Source organism: Aythya ferina (genome assembly GCF_964211825.1).
Source record: "Aythya ferina genome assembly, chromosome: 3".
In the NCBI taxonomy this organism is placed as follows: Eukaryota; Metazoa; Chordata; class Aves; order Anseriformes; family Anatidae; genus Aythya; species Aythya ferina.
Window position 1 is genome coordinate 45,042,599 of NC_140298.1, and position 17,836 is coordinate 45,060,434.

Sequence of the window (17,836 nt, forward strand, 5' to 3'; positions counted from 1 at the left end):
TTATTTCTGGAATGGTGCATTTGGCTGCATGGCTTTTCTTGGTAAGAAAGCTTGTCCTTTAGGAAATAATCAAGTTTCTGAAATTATTGTGTGCCTAGAGGAAGGGGGAGGAAGAAAATGCTTTGAAGAAACAACAAAAGCAATATTATCTTTTCAACGCTAACTTCCTTCAAGACTTTCTCTGCACTAAGGCAGAAAAATAGTGATATCAATTATTACAGACATTTGTAATATTTAAATAATTTCTGCACTTTAAACATTCCTGTACAAAGACATGGTAATTTTCAGAGTAGAAAAACAGGCCTAATAAAACCAATCTGCACCAGTAATATACTTATGATAGGGGAAACCGCCCTGGGCTTATTTCAGGCTTATGCAGCCAGCTTTTTGGTTAAACAGTATCAGCGTAAAACTGGAACAATCGGGCCTCAAAACTTTGTTATTTCAGGATCTGTGTTTAAACCACCCCTGCGTGAAGGCAGGGTAGCACATATTTCTACACGAGGAGCTCAATGTAAACGTTTTAATCCCCGTGTGGGAGGATCCATGCCCATCATTCCTAACAGCTTTGTCAGAAGCGGCCGCGTTTGCTTACCGACACACTCGCTGCCCGCCAGATCCACCAGCTGCAGTCTGGTTCTGACTTGCTTCGGTTTCTCAGTTGCTTCAAGCTGTGCTGGGGAAGAGGCTCTGGAAGAAGAGGTGGATCTATTCTCTCTTGTTTTTTGTGGATAGGTGCAGGAAAACTCTTTATTTAGTCTCTGACTGATTTGTTCATCTTCCCATGAAGTACCTGGTTAATGGAAAAAACAAATGAGAGCTTCGTATTGGCACTGGAAATTGAGATGGAGAAAAAAGTGGGGCATCAATGGGGGAAGTACAATATCAGGCTGTTCTAACTAAAGCATTACATGAGTCAGAGTCAATGGCGTGGGCAAGCTGTAGAGCTTTTTCTATCTTAATTAAGGTTTTCCTTATCCAACAGATTGATAACAAGACTTGGTGTAGGTTGTATTGTATATAATATCCTCACTGTTTGCACTTCAACATGGAAAACAAGGAACAGGAGTCCAGTAAGGACTTTAAAGAGGCACTTTTTTTCATGTTTTAGACTGACTGCAAACAAAGTGTGATTTTGGATGCTTGGGAGCAGTAAGTTCTGAAATCTGTTTCTCAGCCTTTGAAACATTCTCTGCTGGTGCTCTGGGGGGAAGAAAAGAAAAAAGAAAAAAGTTCATCCTGCCTCTTCTGTTCTGTCTTTTGCTGTTGTTCCCTCTGGACCTCCTTCAGCCATCATAGTCCACTGCTGCATCTTCATATCCTTCCTCTTCCTTAGCAGCAGCATCTGGCTTCCTCTGTCTGCTGGGAAGGAGGAGGAAGACGGGTTCTCTGGAAAAGCTGCTGTGACATCAGCTTAGCAAGAACGTGTGCAAAATGGCTTTCCCTAAACAAGTTTTTTCTTCATTTTTTTTTTTTTTAATCATCCACACCCTTCTCTTTTGTGAAGAAAGATGTATAAGAAAAAAGGCACACACTCTGCTATAGGTAATAGAGATAAGCGACTCTCTTGAAGACTTGAGCCTACTTGCAAAAGTATAAAGTTCACAGCTGCAAAACTTGAATAAAGAGGAGACTGAACTGGGCTGTAGAGCTCTGTACCTCTCCAGCTCGCCTGTTGCTAATAGCCAGTGTAGCTGTTCACTCTGTAGACTGGGCAGCTGTGTTGGTTTACACAAAATAAATGGCTTCAGGACAACCAGTGTAAAAATAAGTGTTCTCAGTCCTCTCCAGTTTGAGATGAAGAAACAAACTATCTGCTCTCCTCAAACAATAGATATTACTGAAACAAAATGTAAGAAGACCTTCATCAAACGTGAGAAAGTGCTTGCTTGTCAACCTGGCTTTCAGTGCAGAACTCATCAGAGACTTTTTATTTAGTGACTGAGGTCTCCAGTTTTGAGATATTTGACAATTGCACCTGACTTGTAAACCAGGAATTGCTCCTTTTAAACAGACAGAATGCAGTGTCAAACTGCTACAGAGATCCATTTGCAATGCTGCTTTCCTCCCCTGTGTTGCTCACCTTGCTCACCTTCACCCATGCACTGTAAGCTGAAAGCCTGAGTCTGCATTCACCACCGACTAGAGGTGTCTGTGGAGTTTTGTTGCCAGATGCAGTAGGGTGACAGCAATTAGAAAGGGCAAAGGGAAGCCTGGACTAGATGAGATGGCTGGTGTGCCAGTGGTGCGAACACTCTGTGTTTTGAACATCTCTCTGATTGACAAGAATCTGGAACTGGGCAGAGCTAACATCTGGAACCATAGAGCTGCAGCATGTGAAGGAGCTGTGTCTTTTGGCAAGGGCCATAGGTAAGCCAGGGTACTGTTTGTTCTGTTTTGCTAATATTGTCGGTTTAATTTCCGATAGCAATCTAGGGGAAAAAATGTTAAATATTTTCCACTTTCTAAAACCATATTGTTGTTGCAGAGTATGAAGGAGACGGACCACAGCACTGGAAACAGAGTCTAATTACAACGTAAGGAAAAGAAAACAAAGTTAATCCCCCAAAGCTGAAGTTATTCCTAAAGCAATAAACTGGTAAGTCTTGGTGTGGTAATGAAAAGTAGCAATACAGGTTTTGCCGCGCTAAATAGGACAGCTATGCTGTCTGCTCCTACTGTGGCCTGTTACTAACAGTTCAAGAAGTTCTGAATTTAATGGACATTTTTGCAAGGCAGCAGGTAAAAAATAATTTTCTCACCAACAGCTTATACTGAGCCCTAAAACATGTGGTTGGCTTCACCTCAAACTTTGCATGAAAATGCTAGGTTTGCATGGATAATACGATACATCGTACAAAGGGACTTAACCACTCTATTTGAGCATCTATCTTACTGATACTATTTATTTTATTAGTTGTTTCATGCTATAAAGCTTCAGGAACTCTGTAAGTCGAGAGATGTGAAGTTAAAAGTTTCTATGAAAGCTTCTAAGAAAACCATTAGCATTGAGAAATCAAACTGGTCAGTTATTTAAGAAGGTATTTAGAAGTTAAAGGACTGAGGGAATATATTAAGCACTGGAAAAAGGAAGAAAGACCACTATGAAAACGTCAAAGTCCACAGGCTGTTTTTCAAAAAGAACTGTCTCACAAAGTGTTTTAGTAACATCCTCCTTACCAAAGCTATCTCCAGAGACAACTGTGGTTATGGTCAGTGTAACAACCAGATGAGAACGAGAGGAATGAGCATGCACTAGCGTTGGGTGCCTGACTCGTAGCTGTAGGCCTTTGATAACCAGATGCAAAAATTCAGACGCATTTTCAACAGTCCTAGGAAGTAAAGAAACAAGCAGAAGGTTGAACTGATTCACAGTAAAAATGACATGAGAAAGCTGGTAACTCAGACTGGAATTTGAGCATTTCCACTTCTTGCTCTTCTAACTCCTTGTACTCTTCTTAATTCTGCCCCAGAACTAATCTCAGTTTTGAGCCACACAAGCAGCTGTGGTGTAGACCAGCAAAGTGTCAGAAGTTTTTGTAGACTGTTTTATCTTATACTATCCATTTTATTTTCCAGTTGAAATACTGCAAATATGACCAATTGTAGGGAAGAAAACCTGACACAGAGAGCGAAATCAAATGATTAGGCAAAGTAAAAAAGACACTATGATTTTCCCCAGATTTTCAGTGTTAAAAACAAATGAGTCAAGATTGCCTACCTTCTCCTTTTGCTGCACTGCTTCCTTCAATAATCACTCAAGTTGCATCACATAAACATTAGTAGTTCTAGATGGGGATATAAATTATTACGACTGCACAGCACAGCCTGGTTACTGAATACTTTGAAACACACCAGATATAACACACCTTAATAACTCTCCTAAGAGGCTGCTTGCTACAGATCTGGTTCCACATCACTGCAATCAGCAAAAGCAAGCATGTGATAAAAGGCAAGGCCTTCTTGCCTTTGATTTGGCTGTGAAAGTCACGCGGGGCACAAATATACTTTGTGATATGAAGAGCACTACTTGAAGAGTTCAAAGGAAAAAAAGAACTATATTCAGATAAAACAATTTGCTGTAAAAATAAAGCAAAGGCATCTGAAGAAGAGAAAAACTCTTAGCTACACCATACCTACACACACTTAAAGCAGCTACTTAAAACCAGTGCCCTCTGTAAACCAGTGACGCTCTAAAATATGGCTGCAGGAGCTAAATGACCACAGCAGCCTTCAGTCTACCAGTCCTATGCCATGCGTGCTGGCATCCCGTGCACTAGCTCTGCCCCTGTGCCCGTGATGTCTCCCTGGTTCAGCTGAGCTGGCAGCAGCAGGGCAGCTGTGGCTCTAGTTCCTACCGTCAGAGAGGGCAGAGCCTCACACTGGGGGATCTGACTGGTGCCTCAAGTCCAAGGGGACAGGTCCTGCCTTCCTGAGTTCTGAGCTGCATCTTCCAGCGGCTGATCAGCCGGGACTGGGTGCCTGGGGAGGTGAGCAGCCTTCACGAGGATGTACCAACAGGTAGTCGGCTTCTGCAAGCTGCTGTCGCTGTGCTCTGGCAAGTGGTCAGTGCTGCTGTGCTCCAAACAGTTTGCAGAAGATAAGCCTGGGGCATGCAGTCAGTGCTGGGCACCTACTAGGAAAACACGATTGACTTTGGGGCTGAGCAGCATCCCCAGCCCAGTGCTGCGTGCCTGTCACAGCAGCTTCTCAGCAGGAGTGATGGTAAAAAAAAAAAAAAAAAAAAGCCTCTGCTGCTTTGTCACTCTGTGTACCCCCTGTTCCTGAACCAGATCCTACAGCTCTGTTGTGGTTAGGTTAAAAATTTGATGCTGAATGTTCTCCAAAGTCAACCAATTCATAAAAGAAGAAAGAGACTGAGGTTTTTGTCATTCGGTAGGATGTCCGTGTTAACAGGAAGGAGACTACTGTACTTTAATGGACACACGGAGAAGCCAGTGAGACCCAGCAGGCCAATATATTCTAGATGAAATATTATCACAAATGAGGGTGTGTTTTTATTCAAAGCACCATCTGTTTACTTGAGATTTCAGGCAGCTGGGTGGCTTCATTCAATGGTTCCCTTACTTTGTTTGGCTTTGCCCTTTCTTATTAACCTTTCTGTGTAATTATTGATATAGCTTGTTTATCAATTGGACTTTTTGCTGCTTGCATTGTAATTGAGATACAAGTCCATATTCTTATTTATATATGCATTAGAACTGAGTATTTACCAAGTGATTGGGATGTGTTCTTAAGAGATGATTATCTCAAGGCTCCAGGTTCTTTTTTCATAAATTAAAATTTAGAGAAATAAACACTGCAGCCATTTCATGAAATAGAAGGTAAAATGAAACCTCTCTGCTGATTCTAGTTCCCATCTCTGTGGCACAAATCCAGCGATGCCTCTCCCTTCTCCAAAGCTTAGGAAAGAGAACCTTTCTCTTTTCTATGCACCTGCTAACTATACAAAGCTTCCCTTGGGAAAGAAAATGGGTAGGATACTTTCAGGAATGAGTTCAGGACAGCATCTTGAAATGCCATAACTAAAAATTATTTGGAGCTTCTGGCAAAGCAGGAAAAAGTATTCCACTTCCATCATACCCAATCTATGTGCACCCATTTGCATTTCCCAAGTCGTACAGTTCCTTCCTTCTCTAGTCAAATGTGCAAGGTTAGCTACTTCAAGAAGGATTCGGCACACACAGGTTGGGCTCCACACCAATCACTTCTGAAGGAGTTTTTCGTTTTCTTTTCATGTTAACAGAAAAGAGACTACTCTGTACTTTACTGGACATATGGAGAAGCCAGTGAAAGTGTATTTTTATCAAGGCTTTATTACAGTATCATGAACCCAGTGGACAAACAACAACTAGTCTGCTTATGTGGCTTAAGTCCCACAAGATAAAAATACTGCCCTCGGTTATTTCTACTGAACATGCATTTTGTTTTAACTCAGGCAGGGAAAATGCTTATCTGACTTCCAGTTCCTCCTGGAAAAGTAGGGATTAGACTGTGACAAGTATTATGATAGAGAAGTAAAGAAAAAAATCTTGTTTCCCTCAGAAATATAGAATGCTGCAAAACTGTGCTTAACATTTCAATAAGGCAAGATGCTTAATACAAATTTATCTGCCCAAAAACCAACATTTTTTTTTAAAGTTGCTAGACCTCCGTGTCGTGCACAAGCAGAAATGTTCCTTGTGGAATCTGTTCATGTTCTGGGCGCTCACAGTGAGATGTTCAGTAGCTTACTTACACTGGGTAGCATCTGGTACCACTCTGGTGCCACAAGTGCTGCTTGTCAACACTTGTTTTTATTAAAGTTGATTTAATAATAGCATAAACAGTGCCCCTGTTACTAAAATAAAGCATCTGAAACAGACTTACTCTTGTTAATATATGAATTGTTATCAACATGGTATTTTCATCATTTAATTAGTTAAGGTGTGTTATATATAACAAGAATTATATATTTGCTTTGTATGCTACACACATGTGACATCAAGAGCCATTCCTACATACACTAGGACAAGCTTTTGTAATGCTCAGGACATACAAGGAAACAATACAAGTAGAGATGTAGCCTTAATTACTTCAGGTCTCCCTCCAAGGCCACAAGACATAAGTAAGAATCAATCTTACCACATGCCTGAATGCTGGGAAGGTTCAAATGCCAGCATCTCAATTCCCACTTTAATGTCTCCAATTACGAAAGCAGAATACTAGACAGTGCAAGATGGGTGTTTATATTAAAAGATGACTTTAAATGATCTTTCGAAAGTATTTTTAAACCCAATTTGTGTAGAGAAAGCTAACTTTACAGCTGCTTTAAAACCTAAAAAAAAAAAAAAAAAAAAGTACATCCATTTCCACTATAATCTAAAATTTATCATTTAGTAAGACCAAAGGGAAAGTGCTTTGTGATTGGGTCATTCCTTCTTTTCCTACAGCTGACAAGACACCCTATGAAATTTCAGCAGCAATGAAGTATACGGCTCTCTTCAGATATTCTGAGCGTAAGGACCCCAAACTCATTATACTGATAATGCTCAAAGAATTTTGACATTTGCAGTCTCGTAGACAGTGAGAACCACCCAGTTTTTTCTTTTCCATATGGTAAGAACTCATTGTTTAGAAGCAATGCCTGACATTTAAAATGGAATTTTATGACAGCTGTGCATCACACAGACACTGCATCATGATCAGATGATAAAGATCAAATTGTGCACTCACTCATATGTAAGCAATGGAACGTTGCTCTTTCCTTCTCTGGTTGTGACAACATCACGTTTGACGCCAAATACTTTTCCACAACTGTCTTTGGCCAGAAGATCAAAAATTTCATTATTATACACTTCTACAACAGAAACCTCAACCCAGTAACTTCCTGGTGGCTTTTCTGAAATAAGCCTGGAGAATAAAAATAGAAAAAAACAACAAATGAAGAAAGCTAAAGTCAAACCTCAAGTGGACAATCTGTTTATAAAGAACTGTTCTTTAATTGTAATCTAATTAACAATCTGATAAAAGTGCTTATTAAATATCCACAGTCATGACTTTGCCTCACCCACATGCTAATGTTCAGCTGAAAAATCAGACTATACAGTTAAATTATACATGAAGCACTAAGTAAACATTCATTTTCCAAACAGCTGTGCCAGCTTAAATTGTTTTTCTCTACTAACCCCACACTCTCCTCTAAATTTTTCATACCATTGCTCTGCTGGAGGTTACTGCATTCAGAGCTCAAGGTATGATAAACTCTGCCAGAGTGCAGGCAATGAGCAGAGAGAGATGCTAAACTGCCCAGCTAGATCTGTAATGGGCTATCTGTCCAAAAGCTCAGAAAATTCATTAATTAAGGGATTTTTTTTTATTCAGGAGAGTACTTACAGTTAGATACAATTGTTCTGGTACAAAGTTGGCTCTTTTGATTTAGCTTACACTCTTCTCCAAAAGAAACAGGCTTAGCTGAAAAAACCTCTAATGACTCTTCTATTATAATGTAGCAGCACATCAGTTCAAATCACACACTAGGTTCAACTAAAAAATCTAGTTTTCTAGAGAAAACAGATAGTGGTTAAAAACTCCACTACAATTCTTGGGGACTGGGTTCTATCCTGGATCCTTTTCATCTATTCCAACTGTCAATTTTCACAAACCTTCTAAGAACTTAATTATCGTTTGGACTTGCACAACTATGGTTGAATCCTATTCAAAAGTTAAAGGAGTCTGAAAGACAGATGGGCAGATGTACACAGTGAAATTGCATAGCCTTATTTTCTTAGAAAAACAGACTAAGCTAGAGACTAGAAAAGAATTGTATTTCAAATATGGATTGGCAGTCAGAGATGTTATAAATATTAACAGTTGTGAAACTGGTATCTGTAAAAATAAATACATTACAAACATTTTTTCATCCTTTCTATAATGTTTAAGGTGAAAGGTCCATAAGCAAGCCTTTACTTAGGTTGCTATTACCAGGTTAGTGTTACCTGAACACTTCTTGGGTAGCTCGAGGAATAATTCCAAGTTCTGATTCATCTTCCAAGGCAAATGCAAAGTTCTCTTCTAACTGTGGTCCCAGCATCGTGTATGTCTTTCCACTCCCAGTCTGCCCATAAGCCATAATACACACATTGTACCTGAAAATCAAAAGGGCCTTCATTTATTTTACCATTACCAAATGTGTGTGTAAACTACCAAGTTAAAACCGAAACAAATTGGGAACAGTAACTGGAATAAATATAATAAACATACTGCCCCTGCAGCTTTTTTTCTGGCTATCTAAAAATATGACAGAAATTAAAGTACTGCTCATAACATCTCCTATACGTGTTTTTATTTTTTAAGCACATCTGAAGGGCAGGGAACTGACAGGGATGCTTATCTTGGGATGATTGATGATGTTAGACCTCCTGTCTGCCCAACTTCCAGTTCGTGCACTGCTCAGCTTCTTGTTTATCAGCTCCTGAACCACTGCGGTTTACAGTGCAGTGTTTTAAAGTAAACCATCACTGGGTTTGATTTGTCTTACGGTGCTGTGCTGCAAACCGCAGCACTAATGTCTTAACAGCTGGGAACAGTAAACTCTTCAGCTCTCACAGTTGTTTCAGGAAGGCTCTTCGGTCAGAGCCCTCAGCCACTGGGAAAGGCCAGACAGCCCTAGCAGTAAGAGGCACACATTTTAAACCAAAGATCAAAAAAGAATGAACATGAAGGCTACTCTGCAATAACGGTGGGAGGAACTGCTCTGACACGGACTTGTAGAAGGTGAAAATGTGCAATGTCACTGCAGAGGTACAGGCACCTGTGAAACACAATTCATCATCTTCTGGAGTAGACATATGAACTCTGAAAATGTTTTTCTATACTGGCAAAAACAAATCGACAGATATACTTATAGACATTTCAGAGCCTTGAGGTTGGGTGTGGAGGGCTGTGAGAGTGGCATCTGAATTTAGATATAGGAATCCTATCCCCAAAGTGTGTTTCTAAGGTAATTGGATCAAACACCAGAAGCAAAACAAGTGGGCAGATATGCTGTGTCCAGCCACGGTACTACTCCATAGCGAGGAGCAAGGCTGCCCTGTGCAGCTGAGGATTGGTCCCTGCTTGGCTGTGCCTACTCTGCAGCAGCTGCCAGCACCTTGGTGTTGAACACAGACCTGTGCCAGCAAAAACTATTGGAAGACGTGCAGTTATGCTGACAGGACTGCTCCTTCACTGGGCTATCTATCTTGTTTGTTCTGAGACATAACATTAGCAGGCTCTCCACGCACTAGGAGTGCTCTGCTGTATGCTGAAATTTCTGCTTGACTAGGGTTGCAGAAATGGGCTTGGTCCTTGTTTGGCAGGAGGTAAAATTTTATTGCTTAAGCTCTAGCTTCACTGTGGGCAGACCTGAGCAGCTGCTTTTGGTTATCTGACGCTTCTCCTCTTATCAAAAATGTTGTTTCAAGCACATACCAACAAATTTCAATGAGCATCTAATCTAATTGTGTTAAATTTATGGGTTTAGGTCATCAAATATTTATATTGCCACTGCAGAGAAATATGTTTGCATTTTTTTTTTTTTTTTTTTTTTTTAATATATATATACATTAAATATGCCTAGAAGCAATTCTTTTTTGAGGATTACTAAGAAAGCTTTCTTTCGTTAGAAAGAAATGTGGGCAACACAGCAAATACCTGCATACCCTTTCTAGGGAACAAAGTCAAAGTTGCAGGCAGTGAACCTACGATAACATCTCCCCACATCTTCAGGATGTAGAGTATAAAGTAGAAGTCTAATCACAGGTATGGTGAGGTAAAGGAGAGAACTATAATTGAAAATCAAGAGCGGTTTAGCAAAATAAAATGTGCTAGAAATTAGAGTTGTAAATCTGAAACAAGGGATTTCCCTAAGTATTTACTGTTGACGTAACTCTCATTGCATTTATATCACTGGAAAAGTTTCCAGTAATTTTGGTAGTCTCTGGCTAGGCTAACAACAAGCGATTTTCAGAGTTCCCTCCCCTTATAGCACACTGGCTGGCCAAGTCATAGTTTCTTGAGACTTCCAATCTCTCTTCAAATTCAAAAAGAGATCTTTGAAACTAAAAAGGGAGCCAGAAGCTTGGAAGTAGATGTATTCCTTAGGAAAAACAGAATATATTTTTTTTTCAGAAGTCTCTGATCTTTCATATAGTCCACTATTTAAATTTCCCTTAATTGCTTTTTGTTAGAAAGTACACGTGTTGGTCAAAGGAGTTCTGACAATATATAGATGGTATGGTCAAAAGCTAGGTAGACAGGTACTTGTAACCTTGAAGAAAAAGATGCAAATCAGAAATAAAGCCATTGATAACCTCTCCACCAAAGCCAAAAGAGTATTTCAGCAAGCCCAAATGAACTTTCACTTGGGTGATTCAACAAAAGGAGAAGCAGCAACAGAAGACTGATTGACATTTATCTAGTTTACTTTCCTGATGTTCTGCTTTCAGCATAGCAGCTTCAAATAGAGCACGAAGCCACTTGTATCGTCAGGCTTCTAATTAGAAAATTTCAGGTTACGATTCACCTGTGTGCCCCAACGTTTCTCTTTTTCCACTCCATTAGTTATGTTATTGTTTAAAAAAAGATTTTATTGTCAAATTAGAATATCAGTATCTTCCTAATATTCCTCTCCTGAGAAGAGTGGGGCTGTTCACTATAGGGAATTTAGCACTAGGAGGAAAGTTATCACTATTAAAGGAAATCAAAAGAGTATAAATGTATTATTCCTTAAAATAAATAAATAAGGTTGATTTTTCAATGTTGTAAAGAAAGGAAATATTTTCTTAGTCCCATGCTGGACCTGTATTGCTAACTGTAAACTTTGAAGCCTGCTGACCTTCATTTGTTTTGCGTATGGAACAATCTTTTCTCCCTGTGTATTTATACTGAAAAATGAATCGATTAATTAAAAAAGAAAAATAAAGAAAAACAGTGGAACGCTCCTTTAAGTTGTTACAGATCACTTTGGAGACCAGACTAAAACAATCAGGAGCAGCAAAGAAGTTCAAGGTTCAGACCAAGTACGTCTGTTTCACATTTACGATGGGAAGGCTGCTCAGAAACGTGGCTCATGTGCACAGCCTCTCCTTCCCTGAAAATCTGCTTCTGTTTAAATGACACTTCTGGAAGAACAAGACAGCTCTTTTGTTTTCAATAACAGAACATTTCCTAAATGAATATAAAAATCCTAACTTTTAGGGCAGGATTCTTTCAGCGTGCCAGTTAGAAAGTTGGAAGTCCAGCAGATCAAGGTACAGATCGGGAATGTCCGAATACACATAGGCAACATATTGAGCCAAAGCAAATTTACTTTCATTGCAAAAGGAAAGGTTAGAGAAAGAAAACAGCGGTTATAAGGACTTCTACGTAATCCTTCAGCCTCGTGGTCCCTAGATTGCTCAACTGTGGCAACTGTGGTTACTTATCCTTGGTAAAATAGACAAGTGCCTTATGGGCCATACAGGACTCCCCTTGCCCCAGACAGCCCTTAAGGGTCCTGCTGTGGCATGTGTAAAGGGTTACCAGGGGTTTCCCAATATCCACAGTATCCTGATAGGCATCTGCTAGGCGGCTTTTAAATATCAGTAAGAAAAGGAGAGACTTGGAAACTCCAGTGTGCAGGCTGCCAGGAGCAAGGATTGCCACTGTTCAGCTGTGCCACTGTGGATGGAAAGGGGCTGGCTGCCTTGCCCTCTTCAGGGGGCAGCAGGTCCATGACAGGTCTACAACAAATACCAGTGGTATTGGAGCAGGGGTGAGAAGAGAGAGAAAGAAAGGTTAGAAAGGAAGTTTTGTTTAAATCTTAGTTCAAACCTTAAGGCACTTCAACGCTCCTTTTGGATAATAGCTTGAATCTGCTCTGGTATAAATGAAAAAAAAAAGTCACACTTAATGAACTTCAATGCCTAAAAGTAATTACACATATTTGTTGTTTTTTGTAGCTGATCACTAGTGTATTCAAACCAGAATTCTGCTTTAACCCAAATGCCCGCAGGGTGTTAGAACTACAGCTGAGGACGCTCAATTTTGGTTCAACCAAGAAGTGATTGTACAGCCTCCCATGGCTTGTGCTATGTAAAACAACAGAACAGATGATCACAGAGTGTCCCAGCAGGCATTTTATGTATAAATGTACTTCTGGAAAAGATGTATATAAAAGATGTATATATTATACTGTGTATGTAACTGAAAAACATTTATAGAACATAATCTACCAAAACACAGCAAAGAAAAAAAGATAGCATCTTCCATCAGAAGTACTTTTTTTCCAAATTTGTCTTCTGTGCTAAACTTTGTGAACAGTGATTTCAATGTTTATATAGAGAAACAACATTCACTCTGTTCAGTAGGAAAAAGACAGGAAAATGGAACTGCAAAGTCACAGAACTTGACTGGACAGCCACTACTAAGTAATTCTTTTTAATTGATGGGTTTCGGTAGACAATGACCCTTTAGCTTTCTTACTCCCACCTTTAAACTTACCCATCCAGGAGAGATGTTAGCAAAGGGGCCACATCTGCAAATACTGTGTCTTGAGATTCAAAAGCACTGTAAACTCTGAGGAGCAAAGTACAATGATTAACTAGAGAAAAAGAAATACATGTTGTCATAATACAGGATAACAGATTAGGGAAAATGTAGGCCTACGATATAAAGCTTGTGACCTGCTGGCATTTCTATGACAACAGCACTTACAGATTGGGTTTTAGAAGACTTATTTAGCTTGGCAGTATGAAGCTGGCATACCAAACCTGCATACTGCTGCTCCAAACCTGACTTCCTATGCCAGGAAATTAAAAGGTAATGAGGAAGAGCTGAGCTGCCATGGGAGTCACCACTTTGTTCAGTAGAGGGAAAAAAGCTGTGCATTGACAAGTCCCAAGGGTTGTGTAGGAATGTCCAACATGCCTATGGTCCATTACAGAACACAACCTTGGACCAGGAGAGGGGCCAGGATTCACCAAAGAACTTTTTTGTGATGCAGTCCAGGGGACTGGAAAGGAGACCTTCAAGCTTCTCTCCTGCTTTGTTTTGGAGAGTCTGCTGCCTGCACTGGAGGGAATGATTTACAGGCGTACACTTGTGGTGCTCTGAGCTAGTCTTAATCCTTTTGTCAGCCTCTCTGGCAGACAGAGTCTTTTCCAGGCAGTACAGATCCATCTTTCTTTCTCCCACATACCAGACTATGAGATATCCCTGCTGCCTGCGTCTCCTTTGTGTCACACTAAGGAAGCAAGTGGTCAGGTTGTACTCCTCCTTTAGATGTGAAAAAAGATGCACAGAGGCTGCAAATCTGCCCTGGGACTTGTCTCAGAAAAGTCAGTAGCAGAGCAGAAATCGGAGGCTCCTGAGGTCAAGTTTAACATTGAAACCACCTTCGTGGGCAGCACCATCTTCAAGTATTTCCATCCGCACCTCTGCTGAACGACCTTTTCTGAGATAAACATTTCTCACCATGATAACCAGAGGGATGACTTTCTTTTATGTCGTGATGTGGATTTCAGACTAATTTTTAAAGTGAATGAAAGACAATTTAACTGACTTATTCCACCTGTTAGAAAAGAGCAATGACAGTGTAACCCTTGGGCCAAAACAATGTCTAAAACAACTACGTACGTGTTTTCAAATTCAAGAAAAAATAAGGTAAGAGAGGGCTGTACAAATAATTTTTCCCACTAACCCTTTCAAATATAACTTCATACAACATAAAGCCAAGACCTGAAAATAAGAAATCATCAAAGGCAGGAAATTCTGATCACAAAACATGGGTATCCTAACTCATTCATTGTTTCTCTAGCACATCAAAAAGTAACTTCCCCAAGACTAAAGCCTGCAACAAGTGCTGTTTATGGAAGATGGGCAGAATCTGAAACATGAATACCATAACCACCACTTCAGAATTTGAGGTATGAATCTTTACATTTGGAAAAAAGCATCCTTTTCTGGTATCTTTCTGGTGTGGATCTTTTTTGTTTGTTTGTTTGGTTGGTTTGGTTTAGTTTGATTAGCTCTCTTTTCCAATAAGTGGTGTGTGTTTTCTATAGATTATAGTAAAATGACTAACTAGAAACAGGAATTTTGGTAGCAGCAAGTATTATAAAACGTAGTTACTTCCCTGTGTGCATACTATCCTAGTACACCTCACTAATACTTGATATTAAGAGCTTAACTTCATGAAGAACACAGTTTGTTTTTTTAGCATTTACTCAAGTCTCTTTGTATGTTTGACCAGGATCTGGCCACTACAGTCTGGAGCCTACACAAACATAGATTTCATTTTCATGTTCTCCACAAATAAGACTGTACAGAGGGATCACTGATAAACAGATACAGAATTAGACCCAAAACACTTAGTTCAGCATTTTGTCTCTGACAATGGCTAGGGGAAGAAACAAGAAACACCATGGTGGCTGGAGACAGAATAATTAATCTCTGTCTCATCTTAATCCTTAATAGCTGTAAACTGCTCTCAAAGCTGAAATATGAGTTGAATGTCTGCTGAAAAAAAATACTATTAGCATTAGCATTCAAGTCATTTTTTTTTTTTGCATCTTGCTGAATTCTTGGCCTGGCGTAACATCCTGTGGCAAAGCGTTCCACAGTCTAATTGTAAGTTGTATGAAAATGTACTCTCTTTAATCAGGAAATGAGCACTTTTCTGGCCTGACGGACGAATACTGCTTGTCTTGCCATTCCGCTGACGTGCTGTCATACTAAACTGAGAAACCAACAAATATGCAGAGATGTGGCACAGTTCTTACTGGGACGACACAAGCGCTGAATAAATACTCCATCCTTGCTTTGCATGCATACATGCACATGCTTCAATAAGCTTTACACATCAAATCTTCCAGGTCAATATAAAAGCAAAAACTTTCCCAAACTCTTTTCTCTGCTTCATTTATCATCTGCAATCAGCAAAACATTCATTAGCACTATCTCCTGCATTTTAACCAACTAGGGCTCAAACTCAATTTATGTTGAAATTGTATTTTTTTTTTCTTAACACATCAAAACATCTCCCTCAGAGCTACTAGGTTAAAAAACAAAAACAAAAACAAACAACAACAAAAACAACCACCAAATTTAAAACATATTTAGGAGATAAGAACATTCAAAAATTCTTCAGTTGCTCTTGGCAGGTTTTGCTGTCTATTAGAGCACACATTGCAACCAACCACAACCAGAGCTAGAACTAACCATTTTTTGTGGTCTTGTTTGCACTGCAGAGCAGTACAGACATAGCTAACTATGCCAGGTTCAGGTACTGGTAGCGGCTCAAAAGGAAAGGCATGGGGCTCCATGTTACAATAACTCCTCCAAATATTTACTCAACTTCCTAAAGCCATTTTAGTGCCACTACTTTAGCTGCTGTGCTTCAAATGCTACCAGTACCCAAATGAAGCAGTTTAAATTTGGCTTGAACTAGTTTATGCTACACTGTAATCACAGCACTGGCTAAAGCATGGACACACAATTAGCTATCCCAGACCATGAAAGATACAGCAAATCCAGAGAATCTGTTTCTATAAGCTCAGTTATTTTTTACCAGAATGATGACAGATTTGTCCCTGTGTAGTGATTAATGTTAATTTTACCTTGAAAATTTTGAGCTTCTTTTTATTTTGCTAACTGATTCACCAATAAAATTATAAAAGCATAACATGCTGAAAGCTGGAATTTTCTTCCTGAGCTGAAATCAAATATTTTGACATTTATTAGTTCCATAAAACATTGCTAAAAAAATAAACATTTTTGAGTTCATAAGAACCATATGCTCTTCTGTTTATAAAAAAAGAGCTGTGCTGGGACACTGAAAAAACATTCCCCAAGAACTGCATTCTTTGGGGGATTTACATTTTTTTAACCCTTTTCCTGGTTATCAGGATATACACCACATGTCCAGAGCCACAGCAGCTCTGGCATCCTGTCTTGATAACATTGTTGCTCTATAGAGCTGAATTCCAGCATTATTCTGCATTTATTTCAGCTAGTATGGCTGTGTTAGGTATAGCTAGAAGGTGAAAGGAATTACTTCAAGTAGCTTAGCAAACGCAAGAGGTGCCATATACCTTGAGAGATCACATATGCCCTGTATCAAGGGAGTCCTGTAACCTATGGGGTGAGTAAAGATTCCCCAAGATTTGCATTATCTCAGGAATTTTCAGTCATTTGGTGACCTACACAATAGCAGTCCCCAATCTTCATGAGCAGAAAAAAGCAGCATCTTAGAAAGACACCGCAAAGGAAGGGTGAAAAAATGACAACGTTTAGCCAACTGACAGCAGTTTGGGCTGAAACAGGCTCAGAATTTAAGATTAGACCAGGACAAATAATTCAAGTTGGATACAGTCGACTTTAAATCAACTTTGCCTTCAGCAAAGAAGCATGAGATTGTGCTCATGTGTCCTGTTTCCACAGGGTTTTGAAGCATGGTCCAGAGGAGAAGACTTACTGTTTGAGTTATTGCAACGTACAGACATAGTGCAGAAAAGCAAAATTTCTATTTGAAAAAACGGCATGGAGTAAAATTTTGTATTTTTTGCTTTACAAAGATCTCATATTAATTTAAGTCTTCATTCCTGTTTTCAGAGGTTCCGGTTAGCTCCATTCTGAAAGAACCTGAGGCACCTTCCAGCCTGACTCCCTGCTGCTTCTGTTTTGTGAGCTGAATCCCCAGTGTCTAGTATGGCACAAACACCAATGAAAACTCTTATCGCAGCTGGTGTATTCAAAATCTCTCACACCTATATGGGTTATTTGGCATCTAACAGGGAAAGTAACCACATCATAGCCTTTCTCTCAGAGGAGCACTGATTTACATGCCACCACTCTATCCGGTTGTCTATTTCCAGCCTACTTTAAGTAGCACGACTGTACATTGAAGCATAATAGTCCCCAGTTTGGTTTCTGGCTCAGTCATGCTTTATGTCTAAAGCTGAAGTCATTCAATCCACCTCTATTCTGCACCTTGAAAACATGGATAACGTTTTGCTATCCCACAACATGCTGCAAGGATGGTGAGAAGTACTTAGACTGTGAGAAGGTTCAAATATGTCTCTAGACAGGTTTCAGACTCAGGCATATCAGTATTCTTCACTGAGAAGGAGGACTGAGGGTGGCATTTATATCCTGAAGTGCATTATTCTATAGTAGAAAGAATGTGAAAACCAGATAAGAATTAAAAAAAATAAAAATAATAAAGAACATTACTTTCTAAACAATGCCTACTAAAAAAAATTAGCCTTCACTATACATATCTTCCATCAACCCAGACTGCTACACAGGACGACCC

General features: G+C 39.6%; 1 protein-coding gene and 1 long non-coding RNA gene across 8 annotated transcripts in view; one reads left to right on the top strand and one right to left on the bottom strand.

The window, feature by feature from the left end:
• KIF25 (kinesin family member 25) overlaps positions 1-17,836 on the bottom strand; it is a 40,832-nt gene that overhangs the window by 3,964 nt on the left and 19,032 nt on the right. For all 6 annotated transcript variants that reach the window (XM_084513459.1, XM_084513462.1, XM_084513460.1 and 3 more), the window contains 5 exons: positions 13,024-13,098; positions 8,499-8,648; positions 7,237-7,413; positions 3,181-3,332; positions 596-793 (listed from right to left, as the gene is read on the bottom strand). In XM_084513459.1, coding sequence (XP_084369585.1) covers positions 596-793; positions 3,181-3,332; positions 7,237-7,413; positions 8,499-8,648; positions 13,024-13,098 — 752 coding nt within the window. The remainder of the gene's footprint in view (positions 1-595; positions 794-3,180; positions 3,333-7,236; positions 7,414-8,498; positions 8,649-13,023; positions 13,099-17,836) is intronic.
• Positions 788-17,676, top strand: LOC311433845. Of its 2 annotated transcripts, XR_014690983.1 has the most exons (4): positions 788-2,370; positions 2,489-2,599; positions 14,339-14,447; positions 17,134-17,676. It is a non-coding gene; the product is annotated as an uncharacterized lncRNA (long non-coding RNA). The 2 variants fall into 2 exon arrangements; XR_014690984.1 differs by lacking the exons at positions 14,339-14,447; positions 17,134-17,676 and adding an exon at positions 6,954-7,229.